The sequence below is a fragment of the Leucoraja erinacea genome, chromosome 28 (genome assembly GCF_028641065.1).
Source record: "Leucoraja erinacea ecotype New England chromosome 28, Leri_hhj_1, whole genome shotgun sequence".
Lineage (NCBI taxonomy): Eukaryota > Metazoa > Chordata > Chondrichthyes > Rajiformes > Rajidae > Leucoraja > Leucoraja erinaceus.
Window position 1 is genome coordinate 15,443,591 of NC_073404.1, and position 26,015 is coordinate 15,469,605.

Consider the following 26,015-nt stretch of genomic DNA (forward strand, 5'->3'; position numbering starts at 1 on the left):
ACCACAAACATTTACAACACAAAAGTGTCCAGACGTTTGCCTCTCAAATAGTGCGAAATATGTCATTACATTTAATACAAGTGCTCTGGTGGCATCCAGTGGTGGTTAATAAGCACTACAAGGCCCAAAGTCTTGCAGTCCTCCAGTAAACACAATAGTTTAGCTCTTGGATGAGCTAAGAACATGAGCAAAGTTAGTCATCAGCCAATCCAGCCTGTTCTATCGTTCAACAGGTTTATGAATAACTTAAGATTGGCCTCATTACCACTTTCCTGCTCTCTCCCCATACGCTTCAATTCCCTTGTATTTCAAGTCTGTCAATGTCCAGCTTGAGTATGCTCACTGCCACCATCCCCACAGCTCTCTAGAGACTAAAATTCCAAAGGTGCACCCTCAGAGAAGAAATTCCTTCTCATCTGAAATGTCCCCAAATTCTGGATTGCTCCTCTGGGTGGGGGGGGATCCTTTCAAGAGGATTAACAGGGTGGACAGGAAGAACCTTAAAAATATAAATGAGATAATTTCTCATTCTTTTATTCTCCAGGAGTCGCTCAATCTTTCATACACAAATCCCTTCATCCTAGGAATGAACTTGGTGAACCCACGCTGCACTACCTTCCATTCAACCTAGTGAACCTTCTCTGCATTTCCTAACTCCCACTCAATTCCTTTCTTTTGTGCAGGTCATGGTTCTTGCTGAAAGCATCAATGCTAAACATCTAACACTCCACATGGAAGCAAATCTGACCATTCCCACATAATGAGTTTTCAAAAGGACAGATTGTACGCAGTTTTGCTAGTTTTCATTTCACTGTTGTAGTTGAGGACTGAGCACTATCACCAGAATTTTAAAGGCTACAATAATAAAATATGTCAATTGCTGTTGCCATGAGCTGTACTGACTTGTTACGTGCGTTGAATGCTTTTTGATTTTCTTCTGCTCCCATTCCTCCACACACTTGTGCAGGTCACTTAATAGTGCCAGAGAATCCTCTCCAACCTAGAGAGAGGAAAACAAAAAGATGAAGACAGGAGAATCAGGGGGATTCAAGAGCATTACTGCCAGGATTTCCATTTACCTGAATGTAGGTTTATAATAGTTATTTTTATTGCTTGCCCTTAATTTAGAGAATGCCAAAGTAGCTCATACACATTATTAAATTCATCACATGAAAGAAGCATTTAATGACGGAATTCATCAGCAAAAGCAATGGAACAAGAATGCAGCAATCAGAAAATGCTCACTGTCATGATGTAAATGAATTTCTCATTTTTATAGAACATGGAACTAATGTGGACATGTGATCGATGGTCGCCGTGGACTCTGTAGTCTGAAGGGCCTCTTTCCATGGTATATCTTTCAAGGCCAACAAACGATGAACTGATGGGATCATCCATGAAGATTGGTGCCCAAGAGCAGTGATTGAAATTAATTTTATGCTTCAGCAAAGAAAGTAATAGCAAATGGAAAGTTGCCTGAAAATCTGAGATGCAGAATAAGATTTACGCACACAACATTTATGTTTAAAAAAATAATATAGCCACTATTTTTTTTGTAAACTATCATTTCTAGATACATGCATAGATGGTGCAGCTTTACATTGCAAAAAAACAAACCAATTACAAACTCTCTTTTGGATCACGATAAAGATCAGGGAATTACAGAGCTCAGTCACATCCATGCATGTACTCCACACACCTTGAAGAGCTGTATGCCAACAAGCAGGAAGAGCAGCTGGAAAGCAGAGGCCTCTTGTTTCCGAGCAGTTTTTGATTTTTTTTGCAGATCTTCTACAGACTGAAGCATTCTAGGATTGAAAAAATGACTTGTGAGCAATAAACGGTCAATGATAACCAAACATGGTAAAGTGGACATCTACTTAGTACAGGTATCCAAAATATGGATAATTTTCACACACTTAAAACCTGAAAAGCCCAGAGAAAATGTCCAAGATATGAAATAAATGCTTGCTGATATGAACAATCATAGCTCATTTGCACTGGCTGTTTACAGAATGTTTGTAGAGAATGAATCAGTTCGCAGTACATAGATTTAACAGCTCCAACAGGTGTGAAATTTGTCAATTTGGGCACTATATTTTCCCCTTGCCTTCTTCATTACCCTATCCACCAATGTCACTATATTGAAGGAACAATGAACTTGTACCTCAAGGTCTCTTTACATCTACACTCATAAGGTCTCTGCCATTTATTGTCCGTCCAGCCAGTATTTGATATATCAAAGAGCATTACCTCCCATGTTCTGTATTAAATTCCATCTGCCACCACTCCCCCCCAATTCTCCAGCCAATTCATGTTCCGCGGTATACTTTGATAACCTTCTTCACTTTTTACAGCTTCAAGTTTCCTGTCATTGCAAACTTACTGATCAGATCACCCAAATTCTCATGCAAGTCATTTATGTACATGAACAATAAATGTCCCAGCACTTGTCTGGCTATAAATGTATAGCCAGTCAGTATACCACTGGTTAAAAACTTTCAGTCTGTAAAACAATCCTTTACCATTACCTTTTGCCTCCTATCACCCAGCCAATTTTTAATCTAGTTTGACAACAATGGAGCCTCATGACTTGACCTAGAAAGTCTGGGCCACTTGTTTTCCAGAAAGTCTGGTCCGGTGAAATTGGACGGCCAATTATACCATTAATGGGGTACTTACTTCATGTTAGTGGGAATGTTGCTATTATAAACAGTTAGGAGAAGCAAGGTAATCCTGAGTATTAGGGGGAAAAAAGGCATAAAGATCCCATGTACTTTAACCTTCTGGTATTGCCAAGCGTATAGAATCTTATCAAATGGCTTGCTCAAGTCCATATACACTATGTCTGTAGCCCTGCCTTTATCAACTTTATTAATTACATCTTTTAAATTTTTGTAAGGTGTCCTTGAGACTCTTGAAAGGCGCCCATAAATAACATTTATTATTATTATTATCTATAAAATATTCAGGCTTGAGACAGGATTTTCCCTGTTGACCCCTCCTAATCAGTTCCTGCTTTCCAAATGAAAATAAATCCTGTCACTTAGATTTTCTGCCATTACTATCCCCATCACTGACGCAAGGCTGACGGGTGTGTAGTTTTCTGGCTTATCTCTATTGTCCTTTTTGAATAAAGGGATAATATGTGTTATCCTCCAGTCTTCTGATATATCATCTGATGCTAACGAAGATGCAAATGTCTCCAGGGCCCTAGCAGTCTCTTCCCTTGCTTCCCATGGCATCTTGGAATAGATCCCATCAGGCCCAAGCGATTTATTCACCTTAATGGGTGCCAATATTCTTAACACTTCCTCCTTCCTGATACAAACATGTTGCAGAATATCAGCATATCCCCTACTCTTCTTCCTCCACATCTACCTGGTGAACACTGATGGGAATTATTCATTTAGGATCCCACTTACATCCCCTTGCTCATCAAAATAGATTTTCCTGTTCGTCCCTGAAGAAGCCTGCCTTTTCCCTAGCTATCCTCCTGATTCTAAAATACTTGGAAAACATTTTGAGTTCTGCATAAATCCTGCTTGCCAGACATTTCATCATTCTTTTTTGCCCTCAGAACCCCGTTCTCAAGTCATCTTCTGTATCCCATATAAACCAAATAACTAATTTGATATCAATTGCCTGTATAACTTCCTACATTTCATGAGATGCAATTGTTGTAGCTTCACTAGAAACAGCTTGGCTAGACGTAGCTAATTCTGGAATGCAGGTACAAAGTTGTATAGTGCAGGTTTTCACAAACACCAAACTAAATAACCTAATCTTCTATGTTAACTATGTAATGAATACTGCAACATGAATAATGCAAGCAGCAGAGCAAATATTATTGACAAAGTAATACTGAATAACAACATATTCATCCAGTAGTGATACTCAAGGACAGTATCCAGAAATAATTGTATAAAGGCAGGATAGGAGCGCAGATAAATGACTTCCTGCTGACCAATTTAATTAAATTTGTGTTACATACCGGTCCCAGGCTTTTCTCTGGATTTGCGTGAAGGGTTTAACAGCTTGGACAGACCTTTCCTGTGACAGCAGGACACTTGCATATTGAACCAAACAGTAGATCCACAGATTCCCATCCGCTGTAACACCGAACACACGCTTCTCATTCTTGTCCCCCAATTCTGCAGAGTCGCCCAATGGAGGCAGGGAATTCAGGTGGTTCAATAGACTAGGAACATTAAGAAGAAAAACACACCGATTAAACAATATGCCACAGGGTTAGCAACACACTTTCATCAGTCATCAGTAATTTCAGCAGAAGATGAAAGGCAATTTAATCCTATTTTAGGAAATCCAAATATAGGTGATAAAAGCTGTACTTTTTAAAACATGCACCACAGTGGCAAACCAAACTCAATACACAACATTAATATCCCAATATTTACCAAAAGAAGGAGTTTTCCATCATATCCCGTGTCTTTTCATCCAGAGGAATGGTCAGCGTGACTTCAGTCTCGGGAATATCAGATGTATAACGTTTAGCTCCAAAGAAAGCATGGAAGAAAATAAACCTAGATCCAAAGCAAAATTAGTATTAATGTGAACAGTTGGGAAGGAGGGGGAGAAAACACATGGGAATGAGAAAGGAAGAAGAATGGGAGATGGGAGAGCAAGGAGTGCGTTGTAGGGTTCAGAGGGAATGTGAGAGAAGGAGAATCATTCAGTGGCAGATAGGCAAGCAGAGCTGGGACGCGAGTGTGAAGTTAGGCAGAGGCAGAGGTATGAGCTCGAGAAGCGGGCGAAGGAAAAGAGCTGGTTTTGGGAAGGTAGTGGGAAAAAAGAAACGGGGATGAGGCAGAAAGTGGAGCAGGGCAGAGGTTGGGAAGGATGTGGGGTCAAAAATTGGGGAGCGCTGTAAGGTGAAGATTGAATAGTGAAACGACTTTCTTCCTAGCAGGATAGTCGTGCACCAGATCTTTAATGACAATCGGATGGTTTCATGATTACCTCGGATTGTAAAAACAATTTGCAAAGAGACCTGGGTGTCATGGTACACCAGTCATTAAAAGTAGGCATGCAGGTGCAGCAGGCAGTGAAGAAGGCAAATGGTATGTTAGCATTCATAGCAAAAGGATTTGAGTATAGGAGCAGGGAGGTTCTACTGCAGTTGTACAGGGTCTTGGTGAGACCACACCTGGAGTATTGCATACAGTTTTGGTCTCCTAATCTGAGGAAGGACATTCTTGCCATAGAGGGAGCACAGAGAAGGTTCACCAGACTGATTCCTGGGATGTCAGGACTTTCATATGAAGAAAGACTGGATAGACTAGGTTTGTACTCGCTAGAATTTAGAAGATTAAGGGGGGATCTTATAGAAACTTACAAAATTCTTAAGGGGTTAGATAGGCTAGATGCAGGAAGATTGTTCCCGATGTTGGGGAAGTCCAGAACAAAGGGTCTCAGTTTAAGGATAAGGGGGAAATCTTTTAGGACCGAGATGAGGAAAACATTTTTCACACAGAGAGTGGTGAATCTCTGGAATTTTCTGCCACAGAAGGTAGTTGAGGCCAGTTCATTGGCTATATTTAAGAGGGAGTTAGATGTGGCCCTTGTGGCTAAAAGGATCAGGGGGTATGGGGAGAAGGCAGGTACAGGATACTGAGTTGGATGATCAACCATGATCATGTTGATCATAAAGAACTCAGTTCTTTAGTAACTTGTCAGTTTCTTTGTTGAACTAAATTAAGGCGCATGTTGCAATCAAAAGCGCTTGAACAATTGGTTGGGAAGAAAGCCAAACTGTAAGAAAGACGACTGCGCCTCCTTTTTAAGAGCAGCCAGCTCGAAGGGCCGAATGGCCTACTCCTGCACCTATTTACTATGTTTCTATATCATTGCATGTATAAGAAAAAAGTCTTGCATTAGCCCAGCAGGTCCTACACTTCTCCAGAAATATCTCCTTGCTTCTCCAGAAGTGAGGGCCTAACTAATTAAGTTGACTTGCAAAGAAAGAGCATCTTCATATTTATTTTGTCTTTTTTATTTTTTACCTCTGATGAAAAATTAAAGATCTGAAACTTTAACTCTTTTTCTCTCTCTCTACAGATGTTGCCCAATCTGATGAGCATCCCCAGCATTCTCTATCTTATTTCAAATTTTCAGCACAGGTAATAATTTTCTTTTGGGAATTGTATTTATTACAAAGAAATGCTGCAAGACTTTATGGCACAATCTCCCCTCAATATAGCCTTACTCACCTGGCAATATCCATCACCAGATCCTCCTCTTTCTTCACTTGCCAATTGTCCACAATCGAGATCAGACGGGCGACAATCCATGACCTCAGTCGTATCACTGAGTGCTGAGTTCTGCAAAACGCCATATATAAGGCCAGTGTGAACAGTCTCATCATGGTTCTTCATTACAAAACTCTTCCCTAATTACCTAAAGATAGATCGATTCTGTACTTGTTGGCTACCTGGGAGTAACCACATAGGACACCAAACAACATGATAGTGGACAGTCAAGGTATCTCCCAACTCTGCCATCCCTTTCCACCCATCCCAAATTCTACCCATCCCAGATTAACACTTTAATTTACATTTTCTCTGATGAATTCTAATCTAGCCACCAGAATTACAAAATTAGATCTTGGTGGTGCAAATAACCAAATGTTGTAAATCTCTCTTCTAGGTTGAAACCAGTGGAAAAAAGAAAATGGGATAAACAGGATGAAATTTTCACTGTCTTTCTGCTCTTTCATTCGTCAAATTTCACCTATTTGCTCAAAGATTATCATGCTCTGCACTTCCAAAACTCACCCAGTGGTCTGTCTTCCTTTATAGTCTTCACAACACAATCACTATCCCTATCTTGTCAAACAGGAGTTGCTGGAAAGGTGCAAGTCAGCATGAATCCAAATAGAACATGTAAACCCGTTACAGGAGCTCCCCCAGGTTACGAACACCCGACTTGTAGAAATCCAGCTTTTCAGAAATTCTCCCCCAGATATGTTTAAAATAATTTTTCAAGATAGAAAAGCTAGTTACAGAAATACATACATCTTCAGGAATTATTGAATAAGGGTAACTGCTAGTTAATTCAAAAGACAAGTCAGACATCAAAACAAAAAACGTTTACATGTAGCCTTCCCACAGTAGTCAAACAGACACCGCTGTCTGTTAGGAACACGACTACTGCTTCAGAGTGGGAGATTTGCTTTGGAAACTGACATGGCAATATCTTCTATCGATACGTAAACTATATTCACCATCCACTGACATCTTAACGCTATCAAAACTAGCCATTGGATATGGGGCATTCTGATACTGTAACTGAACTTTCACGTTAAATCGACCGTCATTGAAATTGCTTGTTTCTGATGCAACAAAAAAATCTCTTACAAATGCACAAAAGCTTTCAGATGTTTCAATTAGAATGTGATAGAGATGAAGTAAAATACAGCTTGGAGCCTTCAAATTGGATCTTTCTGTTCCTAGTCTTAGTCTTAACATGGATTATTAAAAAAAAAACTCAAACCAATGTCCTAATGTTTTGAGGATTTTAAGTTTCTAAAGAGGCTCAAAGTTAAGAGTCAAGAGTGTTTTATTGTCATATGTTCCAGATAGAACAATGAAATTCTTACTTGGTGCAGCACAACAGAATATGTAAACAAATAGTACACTGTAAAAATTCATAAACTCTTCAGATATCTGCATTGGATCTTTACCCCTTATTAGACAATGTACAAACTGCAAAATGAAATTGAAAATGTTTTCTTATTCATGGATCACGTGTATTCAGATGGTGTTCCTTGCCCATCTAATGCCATCTTTTGCTTCATAATGGCATAACAATACAGTTTGCAAAATTGTTCCAAGCAACTCACCTGTCAATTGCCTGCTTGTTCTCTTTCTGCCGCTTGGTGCTGAATTCTGTGCAAATGTCGAAATCTGGGCTGGTGAACATGTTTTTCAACCAATCGACGTATTTCACCAAAACTGAGGACTGCAAACGACAGACTACTTTCCAGTAGCTGGGAATTACGGGGTGACCATAGTTAGTGAGGCTCGAAAAACCTTTTATCACCATGAATTGTTTTGCCTCATCCTGGGTGCTTTCAAGGAATGAATCAACCAAGTTTGTCATTTCAGGTCCAAATCTGAACCTTTTTGGGAGCTGAAAAATATATTAAATCATCTTCAGTTGGTGAACAAGTCCCCGTAATAAACAGCCCTCTTCCACAGCAACCAAAGTAAGTCCACCATCACTGAACTAGAACTGTGTTCTACATCATCAAATCAAAGCTACAAAATCTAAAAATCACAAGTAATTTTTAAATCTTTAAATTAATTCCCTTTCAAACAATGCCCCACAGGATTACATATCATCCACACAGGACTGGTGCTTATAAGCTTGGCAAAATAAGTAGATTTTAAGGTGCAATGGTTGAAGATTCAACCCAGCTCAAAAAAACAGTACAAGAATCATAAGCTCAGATAATACAAGCTGCTGCAATGTTAGAGCATGATAGCCTCCTGGGGTTGTGTCTGAGTTGTGTCAATTGGTTCAGATCACGCTAGTTAGATCAACAGCAGCCCACATGAGCAGTTAAGTACAACACACAGATTAACCAAGCTAACAGTTGTACCACAATGTGCAGCCACTAAGTGGTCAAACGATCCTCATTCTGCTTGGAACAAAACCCAATTTACATCATGGATGTACAGCCAAAGATGAGCCATAAATACCACAAGGGAAAACCTGAATGAACATTGAAAGCATTTTTGTGCCTCTGTGGACCCATAAGGTACACCATTCATTGCCTTTGGCATGCAGGGCTAGCAGGCATCAAAGATCAAGGCGAACAGTATGTTGGCTTTCATAGCAACAGATTTGAGTATACTGACAGGGAGGTTCTACTATAGTTGTACAGGGTCTTGGTGACACCAGTCCTGGAGTCATTGCGTGCTCTGCTTTTGGTCTTCACCAATCTAAGAGATGGAATTATTGCCATAGAGGGAGTTCAGAGTAGGTTCACCAAGTGATTCTCTTTGGAAAATACCTTGAAGATTATGCACTTAGGCACTTAGGAGGTTGGAGAGAGTTTTTGGATAGACTGCCTGGTTAGCATGTACTCTCTAGAATTTAGGAGATTCAAGGAGAGTGACCCTGTATAGTTGAAACTTAAGAAAATTGTTAAGGGGTTGTAGTTTAGGACGTAGGCTGAGTACTGAGGAATTCTTTGTGCCCGATGTCAGAAAAGTCCAGGACAAGTTGGGTCACAGCTTAAGGACTAACGCTAAAAATGTAATTTTAAATGTAGAATGTAATAACATTTTTTTCACAAATAAACCAAATCTCTGGATGTGCTCTATGCCACAAAGGTTTAGTTGAGGTTCCACTTATGTATTTTGGCTATTTTCAAGAGGGAGTTAGATTTGGTTCTTGTTCTGTTAACTGGAATCAGAGGGCACATGAAAAAGAAGGCAGGTACAGGATACTTGAGTTAGATGCACATCAGAACATAGAACATATTGAATAGGGCGGAGGAGGCTCGAAGGGCCGAACCGCCATTCCCCACCAGACTGGCCGGGAAGCTGCTGGAAATTTCTATGTGTGCCTCTATGTACTTTCACAATGCCAGCCACAGTAGTCAAGATGGGAGGGATCCTCATTCCCTCACCCTGAGCACAAATCGCCCCAGGGTTTTCAGCCATCATGGATGTACAGCCACAAGACTGTGTGGCTAAATAGCCACACAATTCAAAACCTGAATGAACATTGAAAACATTTTTGTGCCTCTGTGGACCCATAAGACTTTACTTTATTAATTGCCTTTGATTTTAAAGCTGTTATCAACAATCAATGATCAAGGATCCAACAGCCAGGATTTGCCATCGCAACAGAATAAAACTGACAACTACTCTGAACTATAATAGAATTCTGAATCCACACACAGTCCAAAATCCTTCACAGGGTGCTCTGCTTTCCAGACTTCACCAGCCTAGCAGATGGAAATAAGAAAGCCTGCCAACAATTTCAGGTAGCTACTAAGTGTTCTCTTTGGAAAATACCTTGAAGATTATGCACTTAGGCACAGGAGGTTGGAGAGAGTTTTTAGTTTGCACTGCCTATTTAGCATGTGCTGCCCTGCAAAGGCCCCAATGATTCAAGGAGAGTGACCCTGTCCAGGTTGAAGGTGGTGGTGAAGAAGGTTGTGCCCAGTTGTAGTTTAGGTCGTAGAGATGATGTACTGACTATTGACCACCAAGTCAGAAAGATTCAAGGATTAGTTGGATGTACCATCATAAAACACTAACGCTAAAAATGTAATTTTATGTATATGAACTGTTCCAACATTAATAGTTTAAATAAACCAAACGTTTTAGTGTGAACGGATAGGTTGAGAAAAAGTTTATATTTTAGGTTCAAAACTTATGTACGCCCTTTCTCACCAGGGACTTGCTGTACAAAACATAATTTCCTTCTTAGTTCTATTAACTAAAATTTTCACTGTTACATGTGTTTATAAATGCTTTGGTTGTTTTACTTGTGCAGGAAGGAATTGCCACTTTCAACATAGAAACATAGAAAATAGGTGTAGGAGGCCATTCGGCCCTTGAGCCTTGACTTGACTTGACATTGTGATCATGGCTGATCATCCCCTATCAATAACCCGTGCCTGCCTTCTCCCCATATCCCTTGACTCCACTAGCCCCTAGAGCTCTATCTAACTTTCTCTTAAATCCATCCAGTGATTTGGCCTCCACTGCCCTCTGTGGCAGGGAATTCCATAAATTCACAACTCTCTGGGAGAAAAAGTTTTTTCTCACCTCAGTCTTAAATTACCTCCCCTTTATTCTAAGACTGTGGCCCCTGGTTCTGGACTCGCCCAACATAGGGAACATTTTTCTTGCATCTAGCTAGTCCAGTCCATTTATAATTTTATATGTGTCTATAAGATCCCCCTCATCCTTCTAAACTCCAGTGAATATAAGCCTAGTCTTTTCAATCTTTCCGCATATGACAGTCCTGCCATCCCAGGAACCAATCTCGTGAACCTACGCTGCACTGCCTCAATCACAAGGATGTCCTTCCTCAAATTAGGAGACCAAAACTGTACACAATACTCCAGATGTGGTCTCACCAGAGCCCTATCAAATATCTCTACATGTCTGTTTTTAAACGTGAGTGGACCAATAATATTCGAAGTGCCTGAAGTAGCAGGATCACCTCCCTGCCTTACATAATGCTGTTCAAGCGGAACCACTCTTCTTATTTATTACAATATTCAATTGCATCCACAATATTAGTCTAGAAATGGCGAGATGCTGCAGAAAATCAAAAATTCTGATGCTAATCATCATAACAGAGAAGACTATACCTGAGCTATAACCACATGGTCTCCATATTGCCTCATCACTTCTCCTGTGAGAACAAGGTTGAGCTGCGACAGACTTAGCAACGGCAACGAGGCACCAAGTAACCGGAAACAAAAGTAGCTGATTAAAAGAGAATATAAGAGATTACAAAGAGAACACAGCTTTGTTACATTGAGATCTAACAAATCAATTCAACAGCAGGACTGAAACACAACACAAAATAATTTCTGTTTAAAGGAAATCGCCAAAGAACTGCGACATTTAACAGCAGCTGCAAAATATACTGTTAAAGCAGATAATCAATACTGAGAGCCTTGATAGCAGGTGAAAGGCCAAATGATGCAGGAGTAGTTAAAACTGGGTATGCAACAGGCCATTATTCAAGAAGCAAATAGATGGCAAAAGATCCATTCCCTCCAGATGCTGCCTGACCCTCTGAGTTATTCCAGCAGTTTACACATTGCGCAAGAGTCCAGCATCTGCAGTTCCTCGTGTCTCCAGATGTCTACAAAATTATAGGAATGGGTTACAGACATGGGTGATGTGAGACCAAGGAAACTAACCAGAAAGAGTACGAATTTTCATACTGAGCTGTTGCCAGATTGTTAAATGAGAACAGGGCAATGCATGAACAGGACTTCATGCACGTTGGGATGTAGGCAAAAGAGTTCAAGTTTATTGCCATTGGGTGGAAATGAGCTGGAATAGTCGAGTTTGAAAGTGGAAACCTCATGGATGCGCTCTAAAGCAGTGTTTCGAGGTGCACATCTTTGTTTTTGTGATGAATATCTGGTGATATTCATTGAACATACAATATTGCAATTTACGGAGGAATTGAACCTAGCACAAATGCCTGTGCCATTTGAGGCAATACACTGACCTTCGACCCATAAAATTGGTTCTCTTTAGGTCCCCGAAAAGTAAGTGGTTAAATAGAGAACTGGGCCTCAGTTAGCGGCCTTCTGCAGCTTTTGTGATCTACAGACCTGTGCGTTTTGCATCAACTGTATAGTCTGGCATATGGGAACTTTTACACAAAAGTATATTAAACTAAATTAGATTTATGTTAAAAAACTTAATTTTTTAAACTGTCGCTAAAAACTGTCTAAAACTGGTGAACACAAAGTTAAAGTGAAAGGGGAAAGATTTAATAGAGACCCGAGCCGCAAGCTTTTCACACAGAGGACTGTGGGTAATATGCAACAAGCTGCTAGGTGAAGTAGTGGAGGCAAGTGCAAAGTTTAAGAGACATTTGGACAAGTTGGATAGAAAAGATTTAGAGTAATATGGACCAAATGCAGGCAAATGAGACAAGCTCAGGAAGGTACCTGGTTCAGTTTAGACGAGTTGGGCGGCAGGGCACATTGCCATGCTGTCTGACTATCTCTATGTGGAAGGGACAAAAAAAAATAGGAAATGTCTCAAGTAGTATGGAAGGCAGGAGAGATTTATGGTGTCATACAAAAGATGGTGATAATGGAGATAACTGTGTAGAAATTATCTTGCCTTTCCTAAATTACAACACTGATTGCACTTCAAAAGTATTTAAATGCCTAAAACTGTCGAGAAGTGGAGTTCACAACAGGTGCAAGGTAAATGCAAACATCTCCTTTGATAGCTGCAGCCATTTTGGCTGCACATCAATGCTATAAATTTAACATACCTGGTGGGCCCAGAGGGCTCTTTGAGCAAGCCATTCTCCACCACGTCCTTCCAGAACATTTCAAATGTACCCTCCTGTAAGGTAACACGCACCAGATCCAGAGCAAGCGGTGGAAGAGTTTGATCTTTCTTCACAGACCTAGCAGCAACTTTCAGCAACTCAATTAACCTGCATCAAAAGAAAAGGTTGGTGTAAAATATGGAACCCATGCAGACAGATTTGAGCATTATTGCCAATAGTACGTACACCTTCGGATGGACAGGTGCAAAGATCTTACGAGACACACAGATACTATTACTGTGGGCTTGGTGTAGAGATTAGCGGTGATATCTTTGCTTTCCATGGAACAGTGAGAATTAAGGGAAGATTTAAAATACAGCAAAAAAAAAAGCAGAAATCTATAAAAACTCAAGAGGGAGAAAATTGATTGAGAAAAACAAAAAATAAAAGATAAATAAAAAGGAAGTCAATGGCTAGGGTAGTTACAAGACCACAAGTGCAACCTTCACGTGTTCCGCCCTGTTTCCAACTAATGCAATCAACCCGACGGGGAAGACCACAGTGAGTACGGCCAGTGAATTATAACATATCTGCCATCTCTTTGTTTTCCATCAACTCAATTTTTTCCATCAGTCTGCACTGTGGAGGACATTGCAATATTTCCACAAAATAACAGACATTCTAATATAAAATATCAGGGAGGAACTTGTAAAAAGTTTTTAGATCACAAGAGATAAAGTAGAGGAAAAACTCACAGGGATAAACATGGATAGATGGATGAGCTAATGGCAAGACAAGTAGTCTAAACCCAAAGGTTTTAAAGGAAATGTCCACCGAGAGAATGGAACTATCAGTTAAAATTACACAGAACGTGCTGAATTAAGGAAGAGTATCAGTAAATTGGAAAACAGCCAATGTGGCCCTTGTTCGAAAGAGAGGAATAAGGCAAGGAACTACAGACCAGTTTGTTCGATATCTGTTGTTGGCAAGATGCTAGACAATAATCTTAGAGGAAACAGCTAATCACTTAGGAAGCTGAATATCATCAAACTGCTTTATAAACGGTAAATGTGTTTTAGATTTGATTGAATTTTTGGGGTATATGGAAAGAGGGCATTGTCACATATTTACTCAAAACTTTACTCATTTGATTATTCCATTCTTCTATTTAAATATTCTTTTCCATCACAATCTTGCACCCTTCTGCCGTTTTGCACTTGCCATTATATTTATTGTCGTATTTATCATTACAGTGTGTATACGGTTTACTTTGCGAGCTTCATGTAGACAAAGAATTTCATTGCATCCTCATGTATATGACAATAAACTAATCAAATCTAAAAAGTAACTTGTACATGGATTTACATTTTCAAAAGGCATTTGAGAGCTGCTACATAAGAGGCTAGTGCATATACTTAAAGCTCAAGTAATTGGAAGAAATGTGTTGACATGATTGAAAACTGGCTGTGTGTGGAAATCTTTCATTATTGTTAAAATATATGGAGAACTCACTTGGCAACATTTTCCGGTGACAAAATGGCAGAGGATCCAAGCAACTTTTTCAGATTCTTAGGTTTCAGAACTTTTGGGAAGCGTTGGAGAGCCACCAGGAGCAAATGTAGCTGTGCTGGGGTGCTGAAAGCAGAGGACATGTCCTCCTGTAAGGCTCCAAACAAGATCTTCTTAAAGACATTCTCTGGGGTCTATGGCAACGTAAAGCAGAAATTAAAGACGATTACAAACTACCCTGCACAGTATGTTCTTGTCAGCGCTGCAGTTCCTCAAGATATCAATTGCTTGATAGTTGCTCTCCATTACCTTAATTGCAGTAAATCTACACCAAGCCCTCATTATCCACAAGGGATGGGAGCAGACTTCATCATTTTGAATATTACAATTATATCACTCATCATTCTGAATTTCAAGCAGTAACAAAATAAATTTAATCTTTTGAGCACTGTAAATGTGCATAGTCTAGTATCTAAGGCCAATAAATCTTCTACTAGGTTCCCAAAAGAAATGCATGCATACAGCAAATAATAAAGCTCATTGTTGCAATAGCCTTCATGATGCCCCATACTCGAATTCTTAATGCTTCTGTGCATGTTGTATACCCTAACATCTTTATTCTTTTTTAACTCCAAATCCTGGACCTTTAAGAAAATGTTAGCGTTTTCCCCCGAATCACAAGTTGGCGATCTCGCATTAAACCTCATTTCTGCTGTTAATCTCAATGACTTAAGCTATGCCCATTTTTATTTTACATTTCTAGATCTCACTGCCATAAATTACTTTGCCTCTTAACAACTCATAAAGAACAGAACCAGAACAGTAAACCAATAGGCCCCTTCAGCCTGCTTCGTCATTCAATCAGATCATTGTTGAACCATTCTGATTCGTAACACCAATTTCTTGCTCTCTCTCCCCACATCAATCAACTCTCTTATGGTTGTTCTCTTATAGTCTGAGGAAGGATCCCGACCTGAAACGTCATCTATCCATGTTCTCCGGGGATGCTGCCTGACAGCTGAGTCTTATAGTTCAAATGTCTAAACTCTGTTTCAGTCAGTCGATGTGAACATGGAGAAACATGTGTAGGGAAGAACTGCAGATGCTGGCTTAAACCGAAGGCAGACACTTAAGGCTGTAGTAACTATTCCTTTTCCCCAGAGATGCTTCTGAGTTAGTTCAGCCTTCTGTGCCTGTCTAAGGAGAAGCATATCCTCCATTTGAAATGTCACTACCCAGGGCAGTATTCTAGTCCATTAACAATGTCCTTCACTCCATCATTATACAAACATATGCTGATGGTTACAATGCATTGCATTCTATTCTCAACTTTCCAGATAATGAAGCAGTCTATGAGCAATAACATTGAGGCTCAGGCTGTTCAATGACGAGTAAGATCAGCACTACATAAATGCTGGGCAATGACGTTCTCAACACGAGAGTCTAACCAACTACCATTCTCTTCCCCTCACTGATCAGCCCATCATAAACATGGAGGAGACAGAATAGCAATAATCAACAAGTTAATTAGACCATATACATCAAGGCTTATGGCAGAGCAGGTCAGAATATGACTTGCCTCCGAACCCATCAGCAATGTACTTGCCTGGATGAGTGAGATCCAACAACATTCAAGATCCATCAAACCATCCCGACAAAATAGTATACATGATTGGCACCCATCCAACACTTTAAACATTTAATCTCTTCAACATCAATGATACAGTATGTACCATAACACAGTAACTCCCCAAAGGGTCTTTCAAGAGGACCTGAAACCTGCACCACCTGGAGGTCAACGGTAAACACATGAGCACTGCTACCTACAAGATCTATTCCAAATCCCACAAAATAACGATATGGAATTGTCCATTCAATGTCCCTGATTTGACAACCTAGAATTCTCTACTGAACAATACCACTGGTTTACCTTCACCAGTAGGATTGCTGTAGTTTGAGGAGCCTCATTACCACTTTCAAGGACAAGTGTCATAGTGTGAATTTTTTTTAAATTATGGACAATATTAATGAACCTTGTGGTCCCAATAGCATGTTTGGAGAATACCATTTGTCACACTCCCAAATGATGGTCTCTCAGTCCTACATCTCCCAACACATATCATAAAAGTAAAACTTCAATTCTGTATTGTTTTATTCTCGCCTATGATCTGTAAACTATCCTCAGTACATTGCTTTTAGAATCCCATACAGACAAATTCCAAGCCCTTTTGCCAATCTATTAAGCCAGTATATTTCTCCAAATATTCATTCAACTTAATTATGATGAAACCGGTGCTCTGTATGGCTCTCTGATTAACGTATGAGGCCATGTGTGTCAAACATATTCAACAGATGTGGAATTTAGAAACACATTTAACTAGTCTAATCCAAAACCTTACCTCTGATAGGATGTCCATAATAGTTTTTGCTGGCAGATCCCGGAGGTATTGCCTATATTTACTAAGGCTTTGCAGCAGTTGGATTGACTCCAAAAGAATGTCTGGCTCCTGGCAACAATTTATAAAAAATATTGTTTTCCACGAACAAATTAAATACAAAAAACGAACATATATCTTTATAATCCCCAAATAAAAAGCAGCATTACTCATTTAATCAGACTGTCATAATTGGACATCACTTCACAATAGATTTTTATAAACACTTGTTTGGGAAGTTGTTTGATGAAAGTATGCAAAACCTGAGCAAGTCAGAAGTGTACAAAAGAGAAATAGGCATTTGTTAAGGAAAGGCTGAAGTGTGGCGATGTTCTGCTTGCTGTTCCAGAAGAGGATTTACTTACAACCATTCCACTCTGTTACTTGTACTCTTGCATAGTGTACTTTAACTGAATAACGCGCAAACAAAGCTTTATACGGGTACGCGTTACAATAACATTCCTACCACCTGCTCAGCTGTTTCCCAATTCTAAATACCGAATTGCACTACTCCCTTCACAACCCATTTAATCACAGATTGAGCTTGCTAGATATTGGTCAGAGATCTCCTGAATGCACTTTACGATTTCCATGCCGTCTACAACTTTCCACACTGATTGAATCAGATTTTAATTTGGGTAAATGATAGCTTCCACTACTAATGTTCTAGTTTTTTTCCACTTCTTATATTTACCTAAAGGTCATAGTGCTACCTCCCTCAAGCTGTCATTCATACATAAACCAACTGACATTATTTTTTTTTTCCAGATGCATTTAGAGGTCGCAGTTACCTTTATTAGTCTTCCAGATTGTGAAAGTGCCAGGACACCAAAGAAGTTTCCAAACACAGCATTTCTGATGAATTTCTAGAATAAGAAAACACATTTGAGTTAACCCAGTGATGTAATGGCTTGTTGTTTGGTTTAGGGTAAATTGTGTTTTGTATATTTCCCTTCCTGCACCCATCACTTGCTGTCTACCAAGGACAGATGATGGTTGGCAGCTTAACAGTGCAGTAGTTCTGTGCAAAATTGTTGGGCACTTCTCAAAGGATATGATACAATGTTCTGTTGATGGAGCAAAGGAGGTTGTACAACCGTAATAACTGCAACTCAAACTTACAACCACATTACGTTGCGACACTGGAAGAGGGCATAGTAGCCATCTGATCTGTATCAGTTCTCTGGAGGAGTTACCTGCTCAATTCCCTTCCTTTAGCATGCATGCATTTTTATTTATCTACTTCACTTTACATTCTGCATCCATTGCTGATATTCAATTGTTTTATCAGCATATTCGATTACAAAAAAAAGTATATTTGCTTGCCATTGAGTGTCTATTTATAGAAGACCCATTTTGGACCACTCGGTCCAGAGCCACCTTCGTATGGCATTTCAAATGCTTATTTCACTACTTAATGTTTTTAGCTTCCTCAAATCCTTCCATATCTCCAACCTATAGGCTTAAAACTATGTTCTCTTGTTCTCTACACCTCTCCGAAGATAAAATGTTTCTCACTGTCTACCCTTCCTCGTCATGGCTAAAACACTTCACTAATATTAATGAAAGTAGTTAATGATGGAAACATTTTATATATAAATACTTCATTGTATTAATTGACAGTAATAAACTTTAAACACAAACCTAAATAAATATTTCCCTCTAAACAGCAGCACACTGGTCAGAAGAAAATATTTTCAAGATTCTACATACCAAAGTCCTACAATTTCTGGCAACTTTTACTAGATAAGCTCAATCTGTTCAGCCACAATGAAAGGTCCAATTTCTCTCAAATATGCTTTCTATTATAGCCTCTCATCATCGCTCTGAATGTTTATACCTTCCCCAAGCAACACATCAAATTGGACATTGCATTGTACTTGCAGTCCATTGAATACACCAAAATGGCTCTCCCCACCTCTCAGCCATTCCACAGCTTTACCACTCTGTCCTCCCACATTGAAAGATGTGTTACAGTAAAATTATGAAAATCAGGTACCCTCAAGGTTTTGGTGTGGACCAGCGGATCTTTTGGACTACTGGATATTTTTGACAGCATCCTTGATACCCATATTTCATCTGTTTTTAAACATATTACACAGTGGTATAATATTTTTTTAATGAAGCAGGCAAGTTTAAAGGGAGTAGGAAACTGAGCACTGAGCACCACCAAGTCTAAAGGGATCCCAGGAAACAGAACCCGATGAGTTTCATTCAACAAACTGAAAAATACAAGTACTCTAGATCCCAGTTCTGCATGAAAACCTACCCATATTCCAAAAGCTCGGTTTTTCCAACTCTGTTCGCACACCCGACTCACTGTCCCTGCAGAAGATTGACCTTACATGTTAGCAGATAGGTGGTTTCCAGGTGATGAGGACTTAGTGAGTAAGCCAGATGACGAATATTGGAAAAAGATTTTCAAAGTTTTACTGCAATCTGAATCCTCATGTTTCATTGTTCAACTTGATATTTGATATTTATTTGGGATCAATCCACAAGTTCTTGGACCATAAAGAACAGAATTAGGCCATTCGGCCAATCGTGCCTGCTCCACCACTCGATCATGGCCGATCTATTTTTCCCTCTTAAGCCCATTCCCCTGCTTTCTTACCATTACCTTAGATGCCCTTACGAAACAAGAACCTATCTACCTCAGCTTTCAAAATGCCCTTCCTTTACTTCTCCTAAAATAAACTTCTCCTCCTATTTTGCATATCTAATATTTGTCTGCCTAATAATGCGACCATGATCTCCTCTTTCTTATACTTGATTGCAGAGAAAATGATAACACGCAGATTGTACACTGTTTTAAAGGTAGCAGAAATTCCGCATTACACCAAGACTTCTATACTCAATAAACTGTCACAAAACTTAAACATGCTCTATTCTCTTCAACCACACACCTTCTTGGTTATGTTTATATCATGTTTCTTTTTGATCTGCTCCAGGATAGTCCGCAGAAGGATCGTCTCTTTGCATTGCAGGACCTGTTAAAGATAAATCAGAATTGAAAAAAAACTCCTAAATAGGTCTCATATAAGGCATCAATAGCAGAAGAATGTAAATAGTGGGCAACAACCACTACGGCCACCATTTCAACAGTTATTTCTGCTGAGCTGCAGCATACCGCATTACCTTGCTCCATCGGGTACACAACTGGTAATTAACTATTTCAACCAGGGGTCCGAAGAAGGGTCTCGACCCAAAATATCACCCATTCTTTCTCTTCAGAGTTGCTGCCTGTCCCACTCGGTTGCTTCAGCATTTTGTGTCTATCTTAAATGCTAACTCAATCCCAGGATACACTTATTAACTGAATGCCCTCAAAGTCATTACAGCTTCTTCCTGCAATCATTACTGAATTAGCCTTTCATAGGATTAAATGCCTTAAGTGTTCTACATAAACACATCATTGACAAGAAGCGAGAAAGGGGGAAATTAAATCAGGCAAATAAAAGCTCCAGCCAAAGATGTAGGTTTAAGGAGAGCTATACAAGACCAAAACAGAGGTTGAGGCATCACAAAAAAAGGGACAGTTCAAGCTGTGCTCTGCTGATGAATCAGTTGAGTAGCAACAGATTTAGCTACTCCAGCCACAACACAACAGATAGGAGCAGGAGTTGACCCTGCAGCCCTTCAAGGCTGCTCCACTATTTATTAAGATCATGGCTGAGCTTCTACCTCGGTGTCATTCCACACCATCCATTGATTCCACATCATCCATTCTCAGAAGCTCAGCAATCCCCGAGGATTGAAAATCCCAAAGATGCTCCACCCTCTTGAGTGAAGAATTTTCCCTCAATTCAGCCGTAAATAGGGCACCCTTTTTTTCCTGAGACTGTGCACCCTACCCTCTGACACATTACTCGAGGGAAGCAACTTGCCTATTTCTGGCTTGACATGTCCTGAAAGAATGTTGTTCATTTCAAGGAGTTCTCCTCGTTCTTCTAAATGTTGAGACATATAAACCTCATCTACTCAATTTCTCTTCCTTGGACAAACTCTTCATCCTTAAATCCAGTCAGTCAGCACTGCACCTCAATGCAAGGACATCCTTACACAATACTTAGAACAGCACAGCAGAGGAACAGGCCATTCGGCTCCCAATGTCCATGCCAAGTTAAACTAATCTCCTCTGCCTGCAAGGAGACCAAAACTCCAGGTGCGGACAATTGCAGTAAGGCTTCCCTATCCCTAGAACAGCACAATGGTGCTGCAGGGAGTGCTGCTGCTCGCAACTCCTTCAAACGGAGTTTGATTTTAATCTTGGGTATTATCCATGTGGAATTGGCATATTCTCCTGGTGATTGAGTGGGTTTCCTCAGTTGTTTCTGTTTTCCCCTGCATCCCAATGAAATGCAGATTGATAAGTGTCCAGTGAAACTCGTCTAATGTACGGGGGAATGGAAACCAGTCCTTTCGTTCAGAGTCTGCACTGACCATGAATCACCCATTTTGAACTACTCCTACATTAATCTCTATTTATTTTATTTACCCACATTCTCATCTTGATTCCACCACTCGCTGACACACCAGAGGCAACTTACAGCCGACAATCAACGTACCAACAAGCACACCTTTGTGATGTAGGAGAAAACTGGAGCACCTATGGGGAAACCCATGAAGTCAGAGAGAACGTGTAAACTTCATGCAGACAACATCTGAGGGAGGTATTGAACCCATGCAATTGGTACCATAAGGCAGTGGCTTTACTGTGTCACTGTGCAATCCATATACACAGTGGCATAGGATGGCATGCATGAGAGAAAAGTAAAATTAGTTGGGGGAAAAAAAAATTATAATATTGCTCAGGGAGCCTCTACAGGTGTGATGGGCTAAATGCCTCGTAGTATATGAAATATATGAAAAATATCTAAATTCTCTGTAATAAACACACATTCTATTTCCATTCCTAAGTATTTGCTGCACCTGATGTTGGCCTTCAATAACCTGTGAAAAAGCACACCTAGCTCCCTTTGAACATTTCCACAATGGACCCACGATTTACCAAAAGGAACACTTTATTCCCATTCTTTGCTTGTTGATCTTATCAAAGGTTTTCCCAAAATCCAAATACACCACATCCGTTGGGCCCTCTTCATCTTTTCTACTTGTTGCTTTCTCAAACAACTACAGCAAATGTTCCTTTCAGGCACACAAAAAATGCTGGAGAAACTCAGCGGGTGCAGCAGCATCTATGGAGCGAAGGAAATAGGCGACGTTTCAGACGGAAACCCTTCTTCAGCCATGTTGATTCTGCTCAATCCTTTCAAAGATAATAACCAGTGCACCCACCATCTCCAAACCCTCCAGAGTTTCAAACTCTGGGATGTAGATCACCAGGTTCTAGATTAACTTGGTTTCAAGCCCTCCAACATCTCCAATAGTATTTTTTGACTAATTCCTTCATTCCCATTAAACATCTGATTCTCTTGTATATCTAGCTGGTTTTGTGCATATTATTCTCTGAAAAAATATGCCTAATAATAGTTTAATTACTGTCATATCCTTATTCCTCGTTACAAATTTTCCCATCTCAGTCTGTAAGGAGCTCACATTGGTGAAATGCTGTTAACAATGAAAACAAGAGAGAAATAAAATACAAGAAGGAACTTAATGAGAATTTATTGTTCTGTAATTTAGTCTCCAACCTTGTGCCTCTAAGAGCAGAATCAAATCAAGTGGAGTTGATTATTATATGCCCAAGTTTGGCGAAGTACATGTACAATGAAAATCTTGTTCGCCGCAGCATCACATGCACAGACTCAGACTGACTAAAATTCAGTTCTGATTAGTGTTATCCTCTGCCCATTTCCTGCATTAAGCAATGTCTAACCTGTGCCAGGGCCAAACTGAAGCCAGGACGAGCTGTTTCACGAGTTGCTGCCAGGCCCTCAATAAGTCGTTGGATAGTATATTCAAGGTCGTCACCCTGCAAACAGAGTCAAGTATTATTCCAAATTAATAGTTTGGTTTGGTTTCACGTGGATACAGCGCGGAAATAGGCCCTTCAGCCCACCCGAGTCCGCACCTACCAGCGATCCCCACACATCAACACTATCCTACACACACTCGTGACAATTTTACATTTATACCAAGCCAATTAATCTACAAAGTTGTACGTCTTTGAAGTGTGGGAGGAAACAGATGATCTCAGGAAAAACTCACGCAGGTTACAGGGAGAATGTACAAACTCTGTACAGACAAGATCAAACCAGTCAGGATCAAATCAGGGTCTCTGGCACTGTAAGGCAGTAGCTCTATCTTTACGCCACCATGTCGCCCCTGGGTGCTGGGTCAACAAATAGTCCATAGCTTATGGTATCCAAAGATCATTATTAGATGCACCTGACAATTACACAAGAACTGGATGAATGTAAAGACTGATTCACGAAGAAATAAGAAAATATAGATGAATAAATGGTTGATGCAGAAAAATAAATCAAATGGGCAAGTGAGGTTGGGGGACAGAATAAGCACAATTGTCCATATCTTGGTAGGAGATAGACTCAATCCAAGGATGAAACAGCTGGATTCTGGGTAATAGTGGCATAAGAGTTGCAGACATGTCAGGATCTCTCCGGATTTGAATCTGGAAGCAGGAAGAGAAAGAAGTGATGGTCCAGATACTGAGGATTGGGGCTTACATCAGGGAGAGAAGTAAGCATAGGGGAGACATGACTAGTCAGCATATCAGGTTGAGACCCTCCATCAGGACTAAGAATGTAGAAGGGAGGGAACCAGTATGAAGAGGTGCCAGAGAGGGGTGAGGCAGGAACAGGCAAGTGATAGGTGGCTCCAGATGAAGGGGGAGTGATGGTTAGATGGAGCCAGGTCTGCGTGGGAGGATCAAATCTTATCAGGTTCCATAATCTAGTGTTACACAAAAAAGCTGGAGAAACTCAGCGGGTGCAGCAGCATCTATGGAGCGAAGGAAATAGGCAACGTTTCGGCCCGAAACGTTGCCTATTTCCTTCGCTCCATAGATGCTGCTGCACCCGCTGAGTTTCTCCAGCTTTTTAGTGTAACCTTCGATTCTCCAGCATCTGCAGTTCCCTCTAAACTCCATAATCTAGTCTTTTGTTATCTCCACATCGACTTCCACTCTCTCTCTTCATCTCCACCGTTCTCCCCCCCCCCCCCCCCCACCCCCCACCCTGGTTCACCTATTCTCCACCAACTCCCTCTCATCTCTTTAAACCAACCATCTCCCCTCAACTCTCAGCCCTGAAGCAGAAATTTGACTCAAATATATATCTGATATGGGATGGAGAGGCTGGATCAGGTTTGCAGAGTCTGTAGCCAGACAGGAAGATCCAGCTCTGTAGGTGGATGCAGTGAAGCAAAGTCTCAAGTCTGAATCAGCGAATTTAGTTATAAGAGTTTGCGGACACATAGAAGATGCCCAGTGTCTAGATCAGGGGGCGGAGAACTGGTGACCAGCTTCTGAAGGGTTGATCCGAGGTCAACAGTCAAGATTGTTCAATTGTCATTGGCATTGGGAATGGAACAATTGAATTCTTGCTTGGTACAACTTTACAAGCAGATTAACGCAACTCAACAACAATAAACAATAATACAATAAATTATCAGTTACACTTGGGTTAGTTATATCAGTTACATGACGATGAAATCTAGCACTCGCTGCTGCATATGCTGGGCCCTGGTCACTTCCACCACACGGTCGATCCAAGCCAGACCCCCACACTTCTCCCGGGCAGGAAGCCCCATGTCCAGTCTCTCCACCTGCCCAAAGCCCACGGCCTTACCTCGCTGCTCCTCAGGTACTCGAGCAGCCCGCTGATCGCCATGAGACGTATTTCCTGCTCGGGCTTGGCGATGTCCCAGAAGAAGTCAAGGAACTCTCGGTTTTTTTGCAGAACTCCCCCGGAGTGCGTGAGCTTTGTGCGAGCCGGTGCTGCAGCTGCAGCCGGAGCCGGTGCTGCAGCCGGAGCCGGAGCCGGTGTCGGTGTCGGTGCTGGAGACGGAGACAGAACCATGCTCGGCCTCTGCTCCATCAACACGCTGCCGCCGGGTCCTCGCGCGAGGTCACCACCCGAGCGCTGCCCGGAGAGCCGCCTGATCTCTGCTTTGCCAAACTTTACAAAACAATTTATGTTTGTATAGATTTGTACGTGAGGCACTGATTTTGATTCTCATAATTGTCTATTTGCCGTAGTCACATTGTGTGTAAAAATCCCGGCTGCCTGCCAATATACCCAACACAACAAGCAGCATTGTGGCAAACGAGCGGGTCAATCTGCTTACACCCTGGTCCAGGGGATGAGAGGACGGAACGCTGGTCGTCTGATGGTGGGTCAGCATCAAAGATCTTGGTCAGCATCTTCTGATGAAGGGTCCCGACCCTCAAACTTTAACTATATTCACTTTCCACTAAAGCTGTCTGTCCAGCTGAGTGGTTTCCTTTCCACTAAACCTGAGTGCTGCCAGCGTTCTCTGTTTTATTTTTACATTTCCAACCTCTCCAACGTTTTGATTTTCAGGACTATTGCCACCAGCAGGAATCTTTGTTGTCTCTCTGTGTCTATAATTGTTGCGATATCGATTTCAAGCTATATACTAACTGTACTATAAACCAGATCATTGAAATGTCATGAAGGATGAAATGGATTGAAGGCACTAAAATAGGTTGTGAATCTAAAATACGTTGTAGTCGTGGAGCAGAGGCTATTCAATGAGAAGGAGGTCGCCTGCGTGGGGTGAGCCCGGGATGCCGGCCTGACAGAGGCGGTGCGGGGCAGCCCGGTTGCCTTGGCGCCGGGGTCTTGTCTGTCTGAGCAGCAGGACATGGCGGATTTCGACAGTTACGATGAGCGGCAGCAGCAATACAGCAGCTTCGGGGGAGGCCGGGGGTAGGTACGGGGGCCAGCTCAGGGGGGAAAGGATCACGGAGGGCGGCGGGTCCCATCTGAGGCGGCCGTCGGTTCTCTGGGTTCACCGCCGGGGCGAGGGGCGAGGGGCGAGGGCTCAGGGTCCGGCAGCAGCAGCGGGGTCGCGGCCCCGGAGGAGGCTCGCACAGGACTCGCG

At 41.1% G+C, this 26,015-nt stretch overlaps 2 protein-coding genes across 2 annotated transcripts in view; one reads left to right on the forward strand and one right to left on the reverse strand.

The window, feature by feature from the left end:
* mybbp1a (MYB binding protein (P160) 1a) overlaps nucleotides 1–25,000 on the reverse strand; it is a 64,432-nt gene extending 39,432 nt beyond the window's left edge. The window contains 14 exon segments of the mRNA XM_055657847.1: nucleotides 904–1,000; nucleotides 1,700–1,808; nucleotides 3,995–4,201; nucleotides 4,419–4,544; nucleotides 6,231–6,341; nucleotides 7,862–8,151; nucleotides 11,360–11,477; nucleotides 13,021–13,188; nucleotides 14,533–14,723; nucleotides 16,929–17,036; nucleotides 17,756–17,830; nucleotides 19,871–19,954; nucleotides 22,804–22,899; nucleotides 24,737–25,000. Coding sequence (XP_055513822.1) covers nucleotides 904–1,000; nucleotides 1,700–1,808; nucleotides 3,995–4,201; nucleotides 4,419–4,544; nucleotides 6,231–6,341; nucleotides 7,862–8,151; nucleotides 11,360–11,477; nucleotides 13,021–13,188; nucleotides 14,533–14,723; nucleotides 16,929–17,036; nucleotides 17,756–17,830; nucleotides 19,871–19,954; nucleotides 22,804–22,899; nucleotides 24,737–24,985 — 2,029 coding nt within the window. The 5' untranslated portion in view covers nucleotides 24,986–25,000.
* Nucleotides 25,001–25,633: 633 nt separating this feature from the next.
* The window catches only part of eif4h (eukaryotic translation initiation factor 4h), a 35,531-nt gene continuing 35,149 nt past the window's right edge, over nucleotides 25,634–26,015 (forward strand). Inside the window, 1 exon segment of the mRNA XM_055657849.1 lies at nucleotides 25,634–25,840. Coding sequence (XP_055513824.1) covers nucleotides 25,776–25,840 — 65 coding nt within the window. The 5' untranslated portion in view covers nucleotides 25,634–25,775.